General features: G+C 30.8%; 3 protein-coding genes across 3 annotated transcripts; 1 reads left to right on the top strand and 2 right to left on the bottom strand.

The window, feature by feature from the left end:
- Positions 1-1,043: 1,043 nt before the first annotated feature.
- LOC103834602 (auxin-induced protein 15A) lies at positions 1,044-12,574 on the bottom strand. Its single transcript, XM_009110705.3, has one exon. It carries the CDS (start codon positions 1,587-1,589, stop codon positions 1,275-1,277), a length of 315 nt encoding a protein of 104 aa, XP_009108953.1. The 5' UTR covers positions 1,590-12,574; the 3' UTR covers positions 1,044-1,274.
- A 252-nt stretch (positions 12,575-12,826) lies between these two features.
- On the top strand, positions 12,827-13,615 carry LOC103834703 (auxin-responsive protein SAUR50). Its single transcript, XM_009110810.3, has one exon. The coding sequence runs from the start codon at positions 12,993-12,995 to the stop codon at positions 13,314-13,316; it is 324 nt and encodes a 107-aa protein (XP_009109058.1). The 5' UTR covers positions 12,827-12,992; the 3' UTR covers positions 13,317-13,615.
- A 4,905-nt stretch (positions 13,616-18,520) lies between these two features.
- On the bottom strand, positions 18,521-21,876 carry LOC103834796 (auxin-responsive protein SAUR50). The gene has a single exon (XM_033286538.1). The coding sequence runs from the start codon at positions 19,371-19,373 to the stop codon at positions 18,942-18,944; it is 432 nt and encodes a 143-aa protein (XP_033142429.1). The 5' UTR covers positions 19,374-21,876; the 3' UTR covers positions 18,521-18,941.
- Positions 21,877-22,107: the final 231 nt, after the last annotated feature.

Here is a 22,107-nt window from a genome sequence, read left to right on the forward strand (position 1 = left end):
GTTTTATTTGATTCTTAAATTTAGAGAAAAGACAAATCATATCATAATAAATCCACTATTATTTATTTCAATTAATTATCATATATGTTATCAAATTTTTAATATTTATAACCTTGAATAACAAACCTTCATCCCTATAAATTACATATATCCACAAAAAGCTACACATGCATGCATCTCCTTTCAAGCTATAAAAAGTTAGTTAATTTGAAAACTAGATATGATTAAGTTTAAAGACATAATTCTTCAAGCAAAGAGAATAGTTCTTACAAAAATCTCGAGTTTAAGGCACATAATCAAGGTACCAAAGGGTCACTTTACTGTATATGTTGTAGAAGACGAAGAAGAGACGAAGAGATTTGTTGTTCCCATCTATTATTTGAAACATTCTTTGTTCCAAGCTCTGTTGCATCTATCTGAAAATGAATTTGGCATAGATCATTCCAGGAAATATCTCACGATCCCTTGTGCTGAAGATGTCTTCATTGAAGTTACTTCTCGTTTGAATTGAATTTAAATACATAGTGCTAAAAGCCTAAAACTAAAGTTGTTCGGTTTGAATATCAGTTTGGTTAGGTGTCCTTTTTTTTTAAGTCAAACAACGTTAAAATTAAAACCAAAATGTATAAATAAAAATTGGCTGGGGAAATTGTATTCGTGCCTTTCTTTACGGTGCTTCCTCTAAATATTTTCAATCAATATTACAAATATTTAGTTCGTTTTAAGTTATTATATAGTACAAAGCAATATAAAAATCTGAATTTCTAATAGAAAATGACATATTCGCAGTATTACATAATTTTTTTTGGGACCTCGACTTAATTATTTCACTACTAGGTTGGGTACCTTTAAAATAAATTACAAAACGTCAACCTGGGTACATGTATCTGACTATTGTAATTTGTTAGGAACATTTTACATTAGGAAGTTCTTTCTTAAATGAATTACTGTGGTAACAAAAGAAATGACTTACTCCCATAAAAATTGCTTGTATAAAAACAAGCGAAGATCTAATCTATATACATATAGGAAAAGTAAGCAAGTCGACATAGAAAAGAAACTTAAATTAATTTTCTGAGAAAATGAATACTTTATAAAGTGGAACAGTTAAAAGAACTGGCAATATCTTCTTAGATCCAAAACTGAAAGAGACTCACAGTATCTCAATCTCAAGTTATTCTCTACACTGAGTTGGGTACATTCAAAGAAAAAAAACACAATATATTTGTATAAATATTCTTAATGAATCTTGGGATGATCAGTGAGCTCCCTTATCATGAACAATTTAGAATAGAAGCTAGAGCAGTGAAGTAGTCTTCAGTGCAAGGGATTGTAAGACCTCCCATGGGATGATCGAACCCAAATTCTTCTTCCGCGAGATTCAGCAAACTTTGGAACAATGGATGGTTTAAATATGATATAGGTATCACAAATCTCTTCATTTGGTAAGTCTCACCCACGTAGACGGCCACATGACCCTTTGGGACATTATTAGTACCCGACATCGCCAAGAGGCTCGCAATTCTGGCTGATAAGCTTCTTTGAAGCTTTTGCTTGGCGTGAGACAGTCCGATCAACTGAATACCCATTTTTGAGGATCAATGAAAGTAATTAAAAAAGAGATCTTGAAAGGAAGAAAAAATCTTAAGTGATGAATATTTTACTATCTTGGTCTTCTATAGAAATGGATTAGTTAGTTTGTAAGCAAGGTTCTCAAAGTGCACCATGTATATATAGGGAAACTAAAAGAGTTTGTGACCGCAATTCACTCGAGAGTAATAGTTTGGGAAACATATCAGGTGGAGCTATTGGATGAAGTTCACATGCTTATGCCTTGTCTTTTTTGAACCAATATTTTTCCCTTTGAGTGATGAAACATGTTTATAAGACCCTACCATTCCCGAAGATGAATTATAACAACCTACTGTCTCTTATATGAATATAATCAAAATACGAACGGCAAACATTTACAATCAACTTCTATGAGATTATTACTTTTGATAAAGACGTTCCGTAGATACACGAAAAATGTGTTCGGAAATTGGATGTATACAATGGTTTGCTAGATAATAACTAAATCTGACTTAAATGAATTCAAGTTAGGACCGGATTATAAGTCACTCGAGAGTAATAGTTTGAGGAACATATCAGCTAGTGGATGAAGTTCACATGCTTATGCCTTGTTTTTCTAGAAACCACTTTGTATTTTCTTTCTTTTTGGTGAAACATGTTTATAATTAGACCCTACCATTCCCATAGATGAATTATAACTAGTTAAATACCTACCCATCTCTTATATTAATCGAACCAAAACAAGAAAGGAGAAACATGTTACAATCAACTTGTATGATTTTTTTTTTTTTTTGATAAAGACATTCCATAGACATATAAAAGGTGTGTTCGAAAACTGGATATATATATATATATATACAACGCTTTGCTAGAAAATAAATAAGCCCGAGTGATTTGACGTACCATATTAAGCAAACTGTTTCAGATTAGGACTTTTTGGTTTGTGGGGTGAGGTACACGATCGATCATAGTCCCATACTTTGAAATAGGCCACAGCCCACATGCAAGAAGTAGAGAATAAATAATACATGAATTCCAATTAATTATCCCATGCATCGTTTCTCTATACAAGGTTAAAGTAAATCCACAGCACATAGTATTGAACATTTTTAGTTCGTTCCACGTTTCAGACTGTCATTAAACCAGCTATGAATATGAAATGACATCCACCATTCCGCTACTTGGCTCCGGTCCTAACTTGAAGGCACTTTAGTTCGGTTCAGATTTTTTCTCAATAAGTAAGTTAAGAAAGGGTATGAATTCAGCGAGAAAATATAGTTCCTGAAGAACAGAAAGAAAATGAAAAACCATTAAAATGTAAGAAAGAAAAAGCACATTTCTTTGAACTTTATAGAATTTCTCTATTGATATTTAACTCGATATTTTTCAGTCGTGCAAAAAGAGTTAAATTATTTGGAAACAAAAGCATCTGCATTTGTGACAACCACTGTAGATAATGGCTGCATATATATAGATGAACTGAACGTACCCATAAAAAGCAATAACGAAAAAGCTAAATGAACAAAATCCAAAACTCTTTGAGACAAGTGCAACTAATGGTTCTTTGTTTAGTTGTTTGTGTCCCCGTGATCGTTCGACTGTATTTGACATAATGGAGGTCAAAAGGCGAATTAAATTATTGTGTTCCGAAGCTTTATAATTGGATGGACGATTTGAATATGTTAGTGTTTGGCAGCTACTATATACAACACGAGGGGCTTCATCATCAACACACTGACTCTCTACGTTTGACCTAAAAAAAAACTAATTGTTATCGAAAGATCTTGTGACGGTCCATTCGTGGATATCCATGTTTCTGCGCTCGATTTCATTTTCGTTGCTTTACACCTATATGTCAATTCTTTCGGATAATGGCTTTTCATATGAAATAATTAGAGAACATGTGATGTGACCCACCAAATTATAGAGGGAGCGTTTGATATATGAAAACTTTTCAAATATGAATCAACAGATATGAGACTCTTCAATCTTCATTATTGTTTTAGAGTGGTATAGTAAGTTAGTAACTCTCTCGAAAATGTAATTTATATTTCCATTTTCGAGAAGATAGAATATGTCAAACGTACACATATAGGGGTTCTACGATCTTCCAGGGTTTAACCAAACATAAAAATCTCTATTCGAACAAACAAGAGGAAAAAAAAATCAAATTTGAGTGGATGTACCTAAACTTTGGGCTAAACATAACTCATTGGCCCAAGAGTTTATCATATTGGACTAAAGTATCCAAGAAACCTTGGGTTTTTTTATCGCCGTTGTTCTAAATGGTTATTTACACTCCATTTACAAGAGGAACCAAGGCTCGAAGATCAAGTTAAGTTTTATTTTCCATGATTTTAGCATAAGTCATCAGTTTAATTAATAATATTTATTAATTTTTTTTAATATATAATTTTATCATAATTTAAGATAATTAATAAACATCAAACTATTCTACCTATATATATACTATTTTTTTTAATATTCTAGTATATAATTACCATGATATTTAAAACATTTAATTAAATATATATTAACAACAGATATTAACAATATCCACAGATAATATCATAATTATGTATATCTTATATTTAGCTTATGGTTAGTGACTAATATTATAGTCAGTTTCTCTAATTTTTATTGAAAATATTAATTCAAATAAAGATTATTATAAATTTATTACTAATGACCAGGAATTTGCGTGTATATTCTCTCGCAAAGGAAGCGAGAAACAAGAGGGTTCTCTTTTCCATATAAATCAGACCCAGCTGGACAGAATGTCTCTTCAGAACCAGTCAAGCCCGACTACCACTTGATCTTAGAAGATGGACGTCGACAAAAAAATAATATATATATACTAATATATTCTAATTAATCGATTTCTTCGGTTGGATCAGTTAATATACTCAACCATATCCATATACTAGGTTTTCAAAATAACATCTATTCAGTTTATTTGATACTATCAAATCCAAACTATTTCTCTATTTCGGTTCTGTTTTGAATGGTTCAGTTTTACTGGATTGAACACTCCTATGCTATTGTTATTTTGTTATAATCCTTTCAGTCCAAATATCATAAATGATTAATTTCAAATCCAAGTTTCCTAATTTGATTATTACTATAGAAAAAAAAATTTTGATCCAAAATCCACATCTCATAAATAAAAATATGAAACAAAAGAACGTAATTTAACACATTGATTACCAGTATGAATATTGAACTTTTATAATTATAATAATACTAATCTAAATTAATATTTTTTATTAAAACGAACATTAGAATTAAGAATGATTAGGTATATATATATATATATTAGTCCGCACAAGGTGCGGACGTTAGTGAATATATAATTAAAATAATTGTGTTTCAAAAAAAATATATATAGATAACCGAGTGTCCTGGCCCCACCGTGGTGGTCCAGACTAGAGACCGAACCCTTTAGCAGCGCGGACGCACACCCGAAGGTGGGTCATGGCCAGGTAACGGTCTTCGATCTCGGGCGCCAGAGCAAGTCCGCATGTAAATTCCCTGGTGGCCAGTGCGAATCGAACCCGGGACCGTACTTGCAGCTGCGAGCCGTTTACCACCAGACTAACTCGTCATGGTTAAAAAAAAAAATATATATATATATATAATCAAAATAACTTATCTCAGTAAATACTATTAGTGTGTGTATAGAAGTATGTGATAACTGATACATTACCTATATGTTTTCACATGTGTATGTGTATATATTCAGTTAATATTTCTCCTTAGACTTTTTAAAACCTTTTTAATGCGACCCATACAACATTACATCATAAAACTGAAGAAGCAATGGCATACTTTGACGTACGCCTTCAAAGTACAAACATTAGCTGGATACATAAACACTGACGCATTTAATATGGATCTGATGGGTCCTGAATTAGCTGTTCTAACACATTTCAATCCTATCTAATAAATGCTTTTGTTATATTTTGATGCAGCGGTATAAATATTGACAATGTTATTATTCATGATCATCGAATAGAGCTTGGTCCAAAGCGAAGGAAGCCTCGCCTTCCGACCCCCATTTTAGTAAGTATTTAACCGGTCATATGTTGCGCAAACTGTCAATAGTCTAGTGGTTAGTTGCACATTATAACTATATGAGAAGTGGGTCTAAATCCAATTATGTGCAGACTTATTTTTCAGTTTTTTTTTTGGGCGTGGTCTTGAAAATGACTTATTCTGGATAGGACATGAACTTACGAAGCAGCTGAAAACAGAAAACAGAAAGACATACAATATATTAAAATCGAGTCACTCATGGTGGTTTAGCTCTTGTGATGCATTTTTGGTAAAAACCAAAAACTAAACATTAAACCGTCTATAAGCTGTTAAGTCTTTTCTTTGTAAACTTTTATGTTTTGTTTAAATTTGAAAGCCTTTCTTCAAAAAAAAACATTAAACCGTCTAAACCAAACAACCCAAAGGAGCTCGGTATAGAAAATCCAACGAAAAAGCTAAAGATACAAAATATGGTTCATGGGTCAAATGTTTCGACATATCTCAAAACTATAACTGATAGTTAGTAAGAGTAGTTACTTTATAGTGTAATATGTTTTTAACTTGAATTTATGTTATACAGTATAAGGATTTTAAGGCATCAATTTCGCACAACGCGTATTTATGCAAAAAGTTGTTAAAGTAAGAAGTAAACGGAGCCGCGGAGTAACATGGGGTTCATGTGCTTACACTGACCCTAATGTCACCATCGAACAACACCGCCAACGAAGAAGACAACATTCACTATGCAAAATAAACCATTCGATTGATTTGATTTACTGGCCAATACAATTAAAGATAGAATAAAAGAGTAAATAATAATGAATAATTACTAATTTATATTTAAAAAAACACTATGGGGCATATGGTCATGGTCATCTTGTTTCAATTAATGACGTATTCCCACGATCCATCCTGTTACATAGAACATGCAAAGCAAACAAATAAAATGGATGACTACGTACCTGTACGTGTCGTTACTTTTTTCCACTAACATGTTTCTTCCATCTTTGGATAGTCATCTAATCTATTAAAAAAGGAGTACAAAATTAAACTAACCCTTAAACTTGCACAATATTTACAATAGAATGCCACTGCAGTATTTAATAAACCAAACAATAGATATTCTTTGTCTTTCCTGTTTTATTAATGCATTTTCCTAAATTGATTTTTAACTAAAAACATGGCAACAATAATTTAAACAAATCTAAACAATAAGGAATATCAAAACATGAATCAGTTGAGACTATTTTTTCCCGAAAAAGATGATTAATTAGTTTGTACTTTAATAATCATATCATGAATCAGTTGTAATTTACAATCCAATTTTTATATATATGTTTATACTATAGTGTAAAAAAATAAAAATAAATGACGTAATAAGTGAAAAAATCATTTTAACCACACGAGATCAACATATGAGCAATAAGAAAACATATACAAACATCGTCCATTTGTTCAATGAATATTATATCTTTTTAACGTTCTCCATATACTCAATATAATCAAAATATCTATTTTAATATACTATATTATTAAAAGTGAAGTAAGTATTAGAAATTATTTTTTTTCATTCTAATAACTACATGCGCTACCTAATTAATAATTATTAATTAATTGACAACAAATCATTTATTTTGTTAGATTTTTCGCTATCCAAACTTCAAACTTAATTGATTAACTACAAATCATTTATTTTGTTAAATTCTTTTCTAACCAAACGTACGAAACTTACAATTATTTTTTAACCGGATTATTCTGTAACCAAATTTTACAATAAAACTAAACAAATTTATTTAAAATGTATCTACAAACTTTAAATGTTATAGATATATTCATATATATCATTATTTTATTTCACATGCAAAATATAAACTATAGATATTTTTATTAAAATATATAAACTTATTTTTAAAATATATATTAAATAATTTGATGATTAATACAATTCACACATATAAATTTAATTATAAGAATACAACAAATAAATTTCAATTTAATATTTTCTCAAAAATAAAAATAAAAGTGAAATTTATTTGGCATATAAAAAAATTTAGAGACATATATATCTATGTTATTAAAACATGATACATTTAATTTTTAAAATATAGATTTATTAATATATATAAACATAATAATTGGTACTCTAATTTAGAAATAAATACATCAAAATGGTTACTGTAGTCAAAAATATAAATCGACAAATATATTATATAATATATTTGTAATCAACAAATTACACACAGTAAAAATAGTCCATTTATCACAATTACAAATCAAATAAATACCCATATGAATGTATGTTTGTACAAATTACATTTTGTATTGTAAAAAAATTATATGTCTATTTTATTAAATTAAACATCTGTGCGAATACACGGGTCAAACTCTAGTTTTTCTTATATGTATATCTTTGTTGTGGTCCTGTGGATTAGACATTTAGACCGGACCTTTGTGGTTGAACAGCATAAACCGACCCAAGTCTCCAACTTTCGGATAACTATAAGGTGTTGAATCCGGATTTTCCTTGATCAGCTATAAGTTGTTGTACCGGTTATAACCGCCAAGCACGGATTCCGCCATTGCCTTTATATCAAGTTATCAACCACAATAAACTTAAATACAGAATGCAATGTTGATGGATTGTATATCAGTATATCAACAGCATTTCTTCAACCGTCTAAAAGACTAATTAAAACTATTTAAAAGCATAGTCTTGCCTTTAATGCTTTGTTCCAATTTAATAGTCCACTAGATTTTAACCCATAAAAGTGCAGAAATAGTTTTATTTAACAAAATCAATATGTCTTAACATTTTATTTTAGTGTATTTGAAAACTATAAATATATTTTATTTTATATTTATATATATAATTATTTTTAAATTATTTCAACTTGTTTCATTATGAATATTTAATAAAATTTTGTAATATATTTGATTAAATATGTGATCTATATTTTGATAAGAAAATTTAACTACAAAACTTATTTGATGTCAATTTATAGACTATAGAATTGTATACCATATTTAACTTAATATGATTTTTTAAAAAGTTTAAATGAATTAATTTTTTTTATTTATGAAAATATAAATGAAATAATCTATTGATTTAATTGATTTCATATTAAATGAAATTATTTTGTAGTATCTAAACCTTCAGAAAAATAGTTGTACTTATTTTTATTTTTCCATAAACTATTTGAGTGTTTTAGTCAATTATTTAATTTATTAAATAATTTAAAAATATTAATAAACAGCCATTAAAAAATTATGACCTAATGTTTTATATTGTTTGGACACAAGATTAATTATTATGTTGTTTGGGACACATTTATTAGTATGATGTTGTTTTCCATAAGTATTCTTAATGAAGTTCTAATGTTTTTATTAATTATTAGTGACATATGGTGGAATATAATATATGACTAAAGCCTAAAGGTTTAGGTGCAAGTAAATGTTTATGTTTTAAAAAAATTGAAAAAATGAAACGAATGAATTTTTTCTATTAGGATCTAGTTATGAGAAATTGCAACTAGATATTGCTAATTTTCTTGTTTAGTTATATATTATACATTAAATGCTCAAATATCTAATACAGATTTCCTTACAAAATGTTGATCTCATCAAAGGTTTAAATATTTATCTAATTAAGAGTCGATTAGGACAAAGATGATTAGGACCTAGATTGGTGGCTCCTAAACGAATGGGTCTTAACTCCCAAGACAGTGCATGTGGGATTGTTTAAGACAAAACCATGTTTTGTTTTAATGATAGTAATAATCAATTTTAGAATATGACTACCCATCCAACTTTCGAAGTTTTGTGACTAAACCAATCCCGTCGATTATGGAAAATATATTCTGTGGAGTTTTCTTTTTACTTTCACTTGAATGCGGTAAATGATGTTTTAGTCAAAATTCAACATCTCTTCTGGTAACCAAAGAAGCTAAGTTTTAAAGACTAAAATAGCTCACTGACTGGTTGAGTCCAACACGAAAAGATTGTGTTTGAGGCTCAAAATGTAATCAGATTTTTTACGCTAATATGTAAATATCAACAGCTTTCTCCCTTCGTTTTTGGGGGGTAATATGAGAAAATACATTGAATGGGAGCGTATACAGAGCCAGTTAGCAGCCCACAACGCTACTGCGTCAGAGCATTACACGTATGTACGCATCATTTTTGATAAGATTTAAGTTTCATATTTTTCTTTCCGATGCATATATATTTTTCCCCCGCGGGTGTTATATTCAAATTACATATACAAAGATTATTCTAAACGAGCTAAATTTTAATTGAGATTTAGAATGAGTTTCCAAGTTCGATTTCGTACTGTCCGAAATCAGAATTAGTTCTTTACTTCTTTCTAGATGAGATCAATGCAAACTGAACATAGTTTTTTTCTTTCCAGTCAAAGATTATATATATCGGGAAACGAGATTGAAGGTGTCCCTGCATATCTTAGAATAATAGTCTGCAAGATTATCTTTTACTTAACAGTATGAATATCTTACAATATGGTATTACCATAGATATTTACGATATTCATTAGAAAATTATCAGTTTATTGATATTACAAGTGCAGTGTCTTAGGTAGATGAGACATCTACTGGAAGCAACATCAGCCTTACCTTACCTTGCTTCGAAGAAAAGTGGATAAAGGCATACAGCTTTTTTTTTTTGTAAACTGCTTAATAGACATACAGCTTTTCTCATCTAATTATCATGTGGGAAAAGTTTCTCGTTGAGTTTTCTTTGTTCAACTACTTTTTATTCATGGGATACGGATTAACAGAATTTAATGAAAATAGGTTGAAACATACCGTCCAACTACTCAAACTTTGTTTTTCAACAAAACAAAACTGTTTAGCTTATATATGTCAACATAATTAAAGGTTCAAGACTATGTACTATATTTTAAGTCATTCCATCTATTCATTCGTGTTGTTAGTATCATATACTATTATATATGTATATATATATATACATATACATATATATTAGACTTATAATTCATTAGTTCTCTTAGTATTTGACCATTTTATTGTTGAACATTAAACTCATTGGTGTAGAACAAAGTTTGTTTTTCTACATTTTTTATTTGAGCAAAATAATCTACAAATTTCATAGTTAAAAATAATATAAATTGGAATGCATCATGTTCGTTACTGATTTTAATCGTTTTCTAATAATCTAACCTAGGATCCGAATCGTACTAGTTTGAGTCCACAAAAAGATATCCACAAGAAGCAATCCATCATTTACCAGTGAAATCTCACAGAGAAAATGAAAACCAAAATTAAGTTCCTTTTGCAAAGAGTATTTCCGTTTTGCATTATTGTACTTGAGACCCAGTTCAGACATCATGCTGTGAAGTGAACTCACTATAAAGGTGACTCAGACCTGTTTTCATCTTTTTGTGTGTCCTAAATAGTTTTCCTTTTCTTTTGGTTTACAAATACCAAGACGTATTTTAGAGTATTGGTTTACAATATATAAGAACAATTGAAGGCTGGGGATTAACTGCACATACCGTTGGAAAAGAAAAACGATCAGAAAACACAGAAATTAATAAACAGTAGTTTTTTTTATTAAAAATGAAAAATGAAAAAGTAGGAAAAAACTACAATGAAAGAGGCACATGGGTGTCTGCAAAGAAAAGGAAAAGGAAATTTGTTTGGAAGTGTCACAGGCACACTCTCTCGGACGACGTTTAAGTAACAACACACTCCATCACTCTTCTTCTACTTTGTACTCTTCAGTACTGTACTCATTCCAAAGTCCGTGATTTACGCTCTTCGATGACACCTCTCAAGATAGAGAGAGAGGCAGTGTGCATTTTCTTCGGCTCAAGCTTTTGATATATTTCTAATTAATATTAAGAACGGGTCCTCGATTAAGGCGATTCCATATTTAGAGAGTATCTAAACAGATAAAACAATACAGAACTCTAAAAATTAAAAAAAGGTAAACAAAATTTGAGATCCAGTTTCTCATTTGAGAGATCACAACCTTAAAAATATTACATTCGTGTAAATAGTTTAGTTACGGAAACTATGACAGTTTCGTAACTGTTTAACAACTGTATATGTATAAAGGATTCCAAACTTCTTAGCTTATTTCTAACTACAGAAGAATTAATAACTAACTACAAATTGTCGTAATGTGATAACGAGTGAAAATTATCAAATTTAACATGTTATATATCCTACATATTACATGAACATTCTTATAAAAGTTTCTGGTTCTTTAATGCAAATATTTCCAAACTCTATGCTTATATATATATATATATATAAATATATATATATATTCCCAAGAACATCCTGCCCAGACTCATTCGCTTTCCCTTAAACAAATTTGATAGATGCCTATCTATCATCCTCAGTAAAATTTTATATAATATCTATCCGATATTGATTTGTTTAAATAATACTATAATATTAGTAGTGATGGATCGATGGTATACAGTCCACCTAGCCGTTCGAAGATGTAACCGCATATTTAGATTAGAGTTCCACTGGACACTGCAAGCCTTAAACTAACGTGACTTATCACATATCTCAGGATAAAAATATTATGGTCCAATGAAATCGATCTTAGTATATGTAATTTTTAGCTGACATGTACCTGTTTGAATAGCTTCAGTGTTAAAATTTATATTTTGTTAGTTATTAATATGTAATTTAATTAATACTACTATTTAATATGATAGTGACTAAATAAATCTAGCCATTTTTTGTGAAATGATGCAGTTTACTAGCTCGTATCTATATGGAAAACATGTATACTGTCTCTCCGGATGAAAGTAACGGATTTAGAAAGGTCGTTGCGTATAGGCATAGTATTGAGTTTAGACAAATAAAACATAAGTGATTCTTTTGCTTACCGATTATTTTTATAACAAGTAGTCATACGTACGTGTTTGAAGTGAATATTTAAACCAAGAAAAAAGGGAAAAGAAAATAAAGAAAAACAATATAATATTTATGGTGTATCTTTTTTTTTTGGTAAAATGTTAAAATTATATTACCAAGCTTTTCATTTTTTACAGAAGGACAGAGGAAACAAGAAACAGAATGCAGACTATGGTGTATCTTGGTAAGGACCAGGAGATCATCAGGGGCCACAATGTCACAAAGAGGACCAACAATGAGAGTAAATCCTCAGCTGGCCTTTGCCATTTTGGCTCCCACCTTCTCCTTCCACACATATGCACATGTCTTCATGTCCTTCTCTCTCTACCCACACAAATATGTACAGACACATAGACATGCAAAATCTTTATTTATAAATATATACTCCTCAATACCCATCTCCTTCTCCATATCTATCTCTCTCTCTCCTTCCACACACAACCAAAGGCTTTTCTCTCTCAAGAACCAAAAATGGCTATAATGAAGAAATCTTCAAAACTCACTCAAACAGCAATGCTGAAGCAGATTCTGAAGAGATGTTCGAGCTTAGGGAAGAAAAATGGAGGAGGCTACGATGAAGAGTGCCTTCCACTCGATGTACCAAAGGGACACTTCCCTGTCTATGTGGGAGAAAACAGAAGCAGATACATTGTCCCAATATCCTTCTTGACTCACCCTGAGTTCCAAACTCTTTTAAGCCGAGCTGAAGAAGAGTTTGGATTCGATCACGACATGGGTCTCACCATTCCTTGTGATGAACTCGTCTTTCAGACCCTAACCTCAATGATCCGATGATATCTTCAGTTAAATCATTTGAAGAAGAAGCAGAAGGAGATGGTTAAAGAAAAAGCAGACGCTTATCTTTACAAAAAAAATAGGACTCTTCTCTTATTTAAGTTTTTTTTTTCTTCTATTTTAAGCCCATCTAGGGTTTTTTACGAGTTAATTTAGTCGTCTAACAAGAAAGAAACCCGTATGAGATAGAGATTATATGGGTTTAGATCTGTAAAAAGAAGCATGTAATGTTTTCCTCGCAGATTTTGATTCTGTGAGAGAAGTTGATTAATGCAATAAAAAGTATTCCTGTTTATATTTTTTCTAGTTTTTATTGATTCCTGTGCAGTTTAATTTGCTGTTGGCATTTACCTCATAAAACAAAATAATTTAAATAGCTATTTCACAGATTTCAGTGCATTTTGAGCATTAACTAGAAGAAACGATGTTTAACTTTGGACTTAACTAAATAACTTCCATGTGATACCAAAATAATTAGGGTTCTTATACAGAGAAGATTATATGTCAAATCATTTACATAAGCTTTTGAAAATGCAGGTTTGAACATGGGTTTGTCAGAGAATGTAGGGTACTTTATCATGTACGGAGCCAGATAAGATTTTTTACATTCGTTTTGAAGAAAAAGGTTGCTAGTATTAGGATTGAAATTTTAAATGCCAATGAGATCCGTTAGTTCGGAAACGTTCAGGATACTTGTCGCCATTTATGTTTTAACGGTGGTTTGGACGGAAATTAATGGCCACCAATATTTTGAAAGAGTTTTTATATGTGTAAAACTGTAAATAACTAAGGGTATGACTGGTTTTCCCGCTACCACCCGCGAACGCAGCTTTTGCGGTTGGTAGCGGTTGCTGACGTTTTGCAACAATCGCTCAAACCGCTCTAAACCGCTCCAAATCGCTCCAAATCGCTCTGAACCTCATAAATTCAAAAGCTGGTTCCAGCTAGCGTTTGCGGTTGCGGGCGTTTGCGGGAGGATAAAAAAAAATTATTTTTTTTCCAAGCAATATAAATACAAAAATAAAAAAATTCAATAAAAAAATTAAACTGAAATTATAAAAATGCTAAAATATATCAATTAAATTTTAATTAATATTATAAAACTTTAAAATAAAAATATTTTCTATATTTTTAAAAAATTTAAACTATAACTTTCTAAATATAAATTTTATATTTATTATAATATTATTATTTTTGATATTTTTATAATTGTATAAAATGTAAATATTGTTAATTTATTATTTAACTGCTGCTGCATTTGGTAGTTAACCAGTCATAAGTATCCCGCAAACGCACAAATTTCTAACCGCATAACCAGTCGTACAAATCTCTTAAAACCGCTAGAAACCGCAACCACCCGCATCCGCAAACTCCCGCAACCGCAACCGCAACCGCTGCGGTTAAACCAGTCAGGCCCTAAATCATATGGATGATGCGTAAGTGTTCATCAAAGCCACTAATCACTTTAATAATTTTACGATGTACTGTTTAATATCTTAAATATTTTAAGTTAATAACCTCTATTTTATCTTAAATATTTTAAGTTAATAACCTCTATTTTAAGTTAATAACCTCTTAAAGTTTACAAATATTCAGAAGTTTCGATAGAAACGAATAACATATCGAAGAAATAAATAACAAATCGAATTAAATTTAATTGATAAAATGTCCAGTCTTAGCTTGTAATGATGAGAAACTAATAGTTATAGTTACTGATGTATTTTCTCGAAGTGAATATGGTGAGTTAGCCATATTTAGGGCCTGACTGGTTTAACCGCAGCGGTTGCGGTTGCGGTTGCGGGAGTTTGCGGATGCGGGTGGTTGCGGTTTCTAGCGGTTTTAAGAGATTTGTACGACTGGTTATGCGGTTAGAAATTTGTGCGTTTGCGGGATACTTATGACTGGTTAACTACCAAATGCAGCAGCAGTTAAATAATAAATTAACAATATTTACATTTTATACAATTATAAAAATATCAAAAATAATAATATTATAATAAATATAAAATTTATATTTAGAAAGTTATAGTTTAATTTTTTTAAAAATATAGAAAATATTTTTATTTTAAAGTTTTATAATATTAATTAAAATTTAATTGATATATTTTAGCATTTTTATAATTTCAGTTTAATTTTTTATTGAATTTTTTTATTTTTGTATTTATATTGTTTTGGAAAAAAAATAATTTTTTTTTATCCTCCCGCAAACGCCCGCAACCGCAAACGCTAGCTGGAACCAGCTTTTGAATTTATGAGGTTCAGAGCGATTTGGAGCGATTTGGAGCGGTTTAGAGCGGTTTGAGCGATTGTTGCAAAACGTCAGCAACCGCTACCAACCGCAAAAGCTGCGTTTGCGGGTGGTAGCGGGAAAACCAGTCATACCCTAAGGGAAGATATTGTTGTCTACTTAAAGTATAGTATAATTTAAAATTCTCAACTGTTTTCATCGAGTACTCAATTTTACATAAATAAACATTTTAAAATGCAACTAAATCTATAAGATTATTATCAATGTCAACTGATTTGATCGCGGCATTTATGTTCGGTATTTTGATATGCTCAGGGCCTGACTGGTTCAACCGCAGCGGTTGCGGTTGCGGTTGCGGGAGTTTGCGGATGCGGGTGGTTGCGGTTTCTAGCGGTTTTAAGAGATTTGTACGACTGGTTCTGCGGTTAAAAATTGGTGCGTTTGCGGAATACTTATGACTGGTTAACTACCAAGTGCAGCAGCGGTTAAATAATAAATTAACAATATTTACATTTTATACAATTATAAAAATATCAAAAATAATAATATTATAATAAATATAAAAGTTATATTTAGAAAGTTATAGTTTAATTTTTTAAAAAATATAGAAAATATTTTTGTTTTAAAGTTTTATAATATTAATTAAAATATAATAGATATATTTTAGCATTTTTATAATTCCAATTTAACTTTTTTATTGAATAATTTTATTTTTGTATTTATATTGTTTTGGAAAAAAAAAAATTTTTTTTATCCTCCCGCAACCGCCCGCAACCGCCCGCAACCGCAAACGTTAGCTGGAACCAGCTTTTGAATTTATGAGGTTCAGAGCGATTTGGAGCGGTTTGGAGCGGTTTGAGCGATTGTTGCAAAACGCCAACAACCGCTACCAACCGCAAAAGCTGCGTTTGCGGGTGGTAGCGGGAAAACCAGTCATACCCTCAATAATATGTTGCATGTACAGTTCTGTGTTTAGAGAATTTTGTTTTTTCTTTTGTTCCTCTTGAAATTTAACCGAAATATTCGTGACCAGATTTAAATTTAGGAAAAGCGATAACTATTACTCATAATAAAGCCATATGTTTCTTCGTTTATTAGAAGCTGGAGATTTTTTTTTGTTTGAGACATTTAAAGTGGGAAATTCTTTAACTGTTAAATACTCCATTTATTTCATATCAAGTGTAATTATTGACTTTATGCATACAGATTAAGGAAACAATTAATTTTATGTATTTCCTATATAAAAACACAATTACTTATATACATAATCATATTTCAACGAATAGAAAAATAAATTACTGCATAAAATTAATAAGTTTTGCATTGAAAATAAACAACAACACTTATTTGTAACGAAAAAAGTTCTCTACAATGACATTTAATATGAAACAGAGGGAGTAAGTTTTACATTTAGGTGATATGGTGGAGGTACCACCTCTACCGTACCAATTAAATTATATTATGATGTTGGTTAGGATGAGAAACATATTTTAAAATATCCAAATACCTAATGCCCAACTCTGAGGAAAATAAACAAACGCTCTCGTATTTGATTACTAGCAAACCTAATACCTACATTCAGTATGTTTCATAAACTGCACCAATTAACTATATGTAAATTATTTTATTTGATATGTTTGAAAATAGTATAAAATTTGCATAAAATCTACAAAATATTAATTATATACAAGAATGATATTTAAAAACTATTTTGTGTGTATTGCTAATATGATGCTAATAATCTATATTGTGTATGGTATGATAACTTAGTAAAACATATGTAATTGTATCGATATCATTTCTTATATATTAATTGAGAAATATTACAATATTGTTTTGTGGCCACATGTCACCATGAGAATGAAATTCAGAATTGTTATAGAAATAAATTAGTTCATCTTAACTTATATAATATTTTTTATTAAACTAACTATTAAATTGATAAATAGTATACAAAAAAATATTTTCACATTTTCCTTAAATAAAAGTAGAATTTCCAAATATGATTAACGTATATATAATATAAATAATAATTATTTGAGAATAATTTTTGTATCTTAGATTTTTTTTTTTAATTTTATATTATTAAAAAATATTAAACAACCACATTAACCATATAATAAAAAATAATGTTTTATCTTATATGTTATATTTTGAATTTTTAAAACGACTATAAATTATTAAAAATGTTAAATGTCTCACAATAAAATTTTGTGATCAATTGTTTAACTTTTTTTTTTGTAATAACAAGATACAAATGATCATAAATTGTATGAGTATGAAATCTCATTTACTAGACATTCTTATTATATATTAATATATTTTAAAATTAAACTATATAACATAGAAAAATACTTAAATATGATAATTTCTAAATTTTGTATTGAAAAAGTATTGAAACTTTAATATTTTAATTTTAAAATTTGCATTAAAAATCGCACATTAAAATATACTATATATCTATGTCCATGTCATTGAAATTTAGCTATATACCATATAAAATAAATAAAATGTCTGTTTTGATTTATTTACCAAAAAAATATCTTAAATAAACAAGATGTATTGTTTTGATTTATGTTTTTACTCCAATTTAGTTATATACGTATATGAATAAATGAATACAAATAAATAAGAATAGATAAAAATTAGTTTTATATATAATATATCTTTCTTTGCTTTTGTTGTTTGTATTTTCTCTATCTTTTAAAGCTAATTTAAATAAATATCAAAACAGTAATTCAGAATTTGAAAGTAAGTTTACAAATTTGATTCTGCTGTATGGGTAAAAAAGAAGGGCTAACAAGATCATGAAGAAATGTATACACATTTTTATTTTGTTGAGAGGATTTCGGTAACAATATCTCTTGGAAGTAAAGTAAATACGAGTTATTTAAAAATGATTAGAATGAAGATAAATATGTCGCATATTAAAGTATTTAACCAATTTTTAAAATAATAAACAAAAGAAAATATCTTCAAATTTCTTTATTATTCCCTCAGTTAAAATCCAGAAATCTGAACATACAAAATGAAAATAGCCAAAAACAAAATAAAAAAAGGGATTTTTGACTAAATCCAAAACATCTAAATCTGAAACTGAGGATCTCTAACCAAACACAACCTCCTTCAACCTTTCTTTCAACCTTGGGATGACATTAGCGATAAACCAAATTAAAAAAACAATCAAACCCCTAATTGCCATCTCCCTAATTTCCCTGTCAAACTAGAATCATCAAATTAGCAAAAACGAAAACAAATATTAAAAAGACATTAAAAGGAAACCAAATCTCTAATTAGAGAGATTGAAAAAATTCTCTCTAACCAAAGCATTTCAATTCAAATCCGGTTTGCAAATTCAATCGACTCCGGTTTAGCCTTTAGCATACAGATTTTTCAGCAATCCCAGGAAGCAACGGCCGAGATTCGCATAGATACTCCAGCTTCTTCGCCATCCCCACGTGGCTGCATCTCCTGATATCCTCCAACGTCGCGTACGAGTCCGACCGGCTCACGACCTTGATGATCTCCTCGAACAACGACTCGTCGCAGGGGAACGCCAACGGACCAACACTGGAGAATCCGTATTCCTCCTCCGCCTCCGCGAGGAGCCGTCGGAAGATCGGGTGGTTCAGATGCTTCGCGCAGACGACGTATCTCCGCCGATTCTCGCCGACGGAAACTGCCACGTGGCCTGGAGGAACGTCGGAAACAGGCTCCTCCTTGTTGGATCCGATGTGAGCTTTCTTCTGCCATTGTTTCACCATCTGACGGATCCGCACGACGCTTCCGATCTTATTGTTCTTCCCCATCTCTCAAGCGACGATTTGCTTCTTCGGAAATGTTATGAAGGAGAGAAAAAAGGTTAAAGAGAAAACATTTTTAGGCGTTGCGTTTTCAAGTTTTTGTGATAGTTTTGGCAAGCAGAGGAATGTTGAGGTGGGAGCGTGTGATATTTAAAGGTCAGCTAGGTTTTCTCAAATGGTCCTTGATCTTTGATTAAATTTCGAAACTACCTAGTCAAATTATGAAATTACTCTAAATTTGGCTTTTTATTTTTTTTTAATTTGGCTCTTTTCTGTTTCTTAATCTTATCAATAGCAATAGATTTTTTTTAAGTGCAATGAAGTATTAACTTAGAAAAGGTATACATAAATATTAATTATTTTATAACAATTTTTTTTTAATTTTTAAATGTAAAGTATCAGCTAAAATTTATATTAAAAAATCTTATAGTTGTAATAAGTTATATATTTAAATGAAGAAAAATATAAGGTAAACAAAACAAATATTTTGATTCATTCAAGTTTATTTGTTGTATTTAGTTTACTTCCTTAACATTTAAGAGCAGGCTGTCAGGGCAAGATTATCGCGGGGTCTTAGACTCGTTTCTTAGTAATTAGAGGCAGAAAATAAATGAAAATTGGTAAAAAACAATAGAAACGTAGTTTAATTAAGAAGTTTTTGCACGCGTCCTTAATGCCACGCGTCAGCATGAGTTTATCTCTTCTCTCTCTCGTTGATTCTCTCCCTCTCCCTTTCTTCTCCGCTTCACTCTCCACGACGATCATGATGATGATCAATGTGCTGCGGCGAAGTGGCACGGATGTAAAGGTGGCATCCGTCGAGAATCAGGTCGGCGTTGATGCTTTCCATGGAATCAAGATGGTCGCCGATGCTCTTCTCTCTGATGTTTTCGATCTTATTATGCCTCGCTGTGTACAGAACAATTAGGGATTCGATTGAACAGAAAATCTCTTTATATGCATTGATTTCAGATTTTGAATTCTTTAGTATATGTGCAAATCTCTGCGTATCATTTTCACAAGAAAAAAACAGAGAAACTTATCTGACAAGAATAGAGGAAGAGGTTGAAGATGGAGGAACTTGCAGGGCTTCTGAGGATACAGGTGAAGAAAGGGATCAATCTCGCTAGACGTGACTCTCGAAGCAGCGACCCTTTTGTCGTCATAACCATAGGAACACAGGTTCTTCTCTCACATCCAATTCGGTCTTCTTGATTTCTTGATCTTGATCGGTTTTATTGTTTCTGTATATGGTTTTTTGAAATATGTTTCTATTACTGCTCTCTTCCTAGATGGAAAGATCGAAGAATCCACCTCATAGAAACTTGATAGATTTCAATTTTAATCATTTATAAAAACACAATATATAGCATTAGTATTTGATTTTTGATAGATTCAAATGGTTACAAGAGAGGAAGAGTATGTAGGACTTTTTTGAACATCCCAATGAACATGTGCTTTTGGTGAGTTGATTTAATAGGCTTTTGTCCTTTAGATCCATCAAAATGTGATACTACTCTTACCTGTGGATTTTGGATGATTATGAGTGCAGATAGTGTATGATAAAGATACATTCACATCGCACGACAAGATGGGAGATGCGCAGATTGACATCAAGCTGTTTCTAGAGGTTCATAAATTGGGTTTGAAAGAACTTCCAGATGGAACAGTGATCAAGAGGGTTTTGCCCACATCAAGCTGTCTCTGGTTCTTAATTAATTTGTTTGTTACCATGCGAGTGTAGTTTATCATTCTCGCCTTACCTCAAGAGGTTTTGCCCACATCAAGCTGTCTCTGGTTCTTAGAAATAGATGTCAAAACAAAAGTTTTCATAGTTGCTTGAGACTTGTAGCTTTAACGTGTTTGTTTGTTTGTTTGTTTTTGCGGGTGAATAGGCAAACTTCAACGACAAGTACGAGGAGTACATGAAGAAGTTGGGAGGAGGGATAATGGGATTGAAGTCCCAAGCCAAGACCAAAGCTAAGGAGAGGGTTCTTGCCAAGGAGGCTGCTCAGAGGATGAACTAACTAAGAGCGTCTCTGTTTTGGAAACATAACGATGATGATGGTGGTTTTGTTTAGCGATTTCATAACAATGTTTTATTAAGAGACAGCATAAAAGTATCTACCAATAATCTGTATATTTTCTATTGCATCTTAACAATGTCTCTTAATCTAAAAATATTAATAAAAAATGCTAAGAGTCCTAAATTTTGTCCCAGCAATAATGTTGCTCTCACGACCGTTACGAAAGCCCATATCCTTTAATTTTGGAAATTAACATTGTTTTCTTTAAACATTTGTCAGGCCTTATATTCTTGATTTGGACATGTTTGCTGGACAAAATCGCTTTTAATGGTAATGAATTAGGAGAATACATTGTATTTGTATATTGTGCCAAAGGCCCTTTTTCTTCCCATTTGTTCTCTCTCTATTTTTGGGTCATTGGAGAATGAAAGAACAAGAAAAGGTATTCACAATTTATGTGAGTGAATGGGTCATCATTACTCTTAGAAATGGTAGAGAACATCATCCCTAACAAAGATAAATATGGGTTCGACCGGACTTAACCCATATAAAATCCGGTTCGTTTCACAATTTGCAACTTGAGCTCAAGAAAAAAACCTGAGCAATTTTGTAAGCCACAAAAATAAACATTCAACAAAGATCAATTACAAATAGGAGGGACCCACCACGAATAAAATAGAGATTCTCCACTGAAAATATCAAAGGGCAAAGAA

Source organism: Brassica rapa, chromosome A01 (genome assembly GCF_000309985.2).
Source record: "Brassica rapa cultivar Chiifu-401-42 chromosome A01, CAAS_Brap_v3.01, whole genome shotgun sequence".
Classification (NCBI taxonomy): Eukaryota; Viridiplantae; Streptophyta; class Magnoliopsida; order Brassicales; family Brassicaceae; genus Brassica; species Brassica rapa.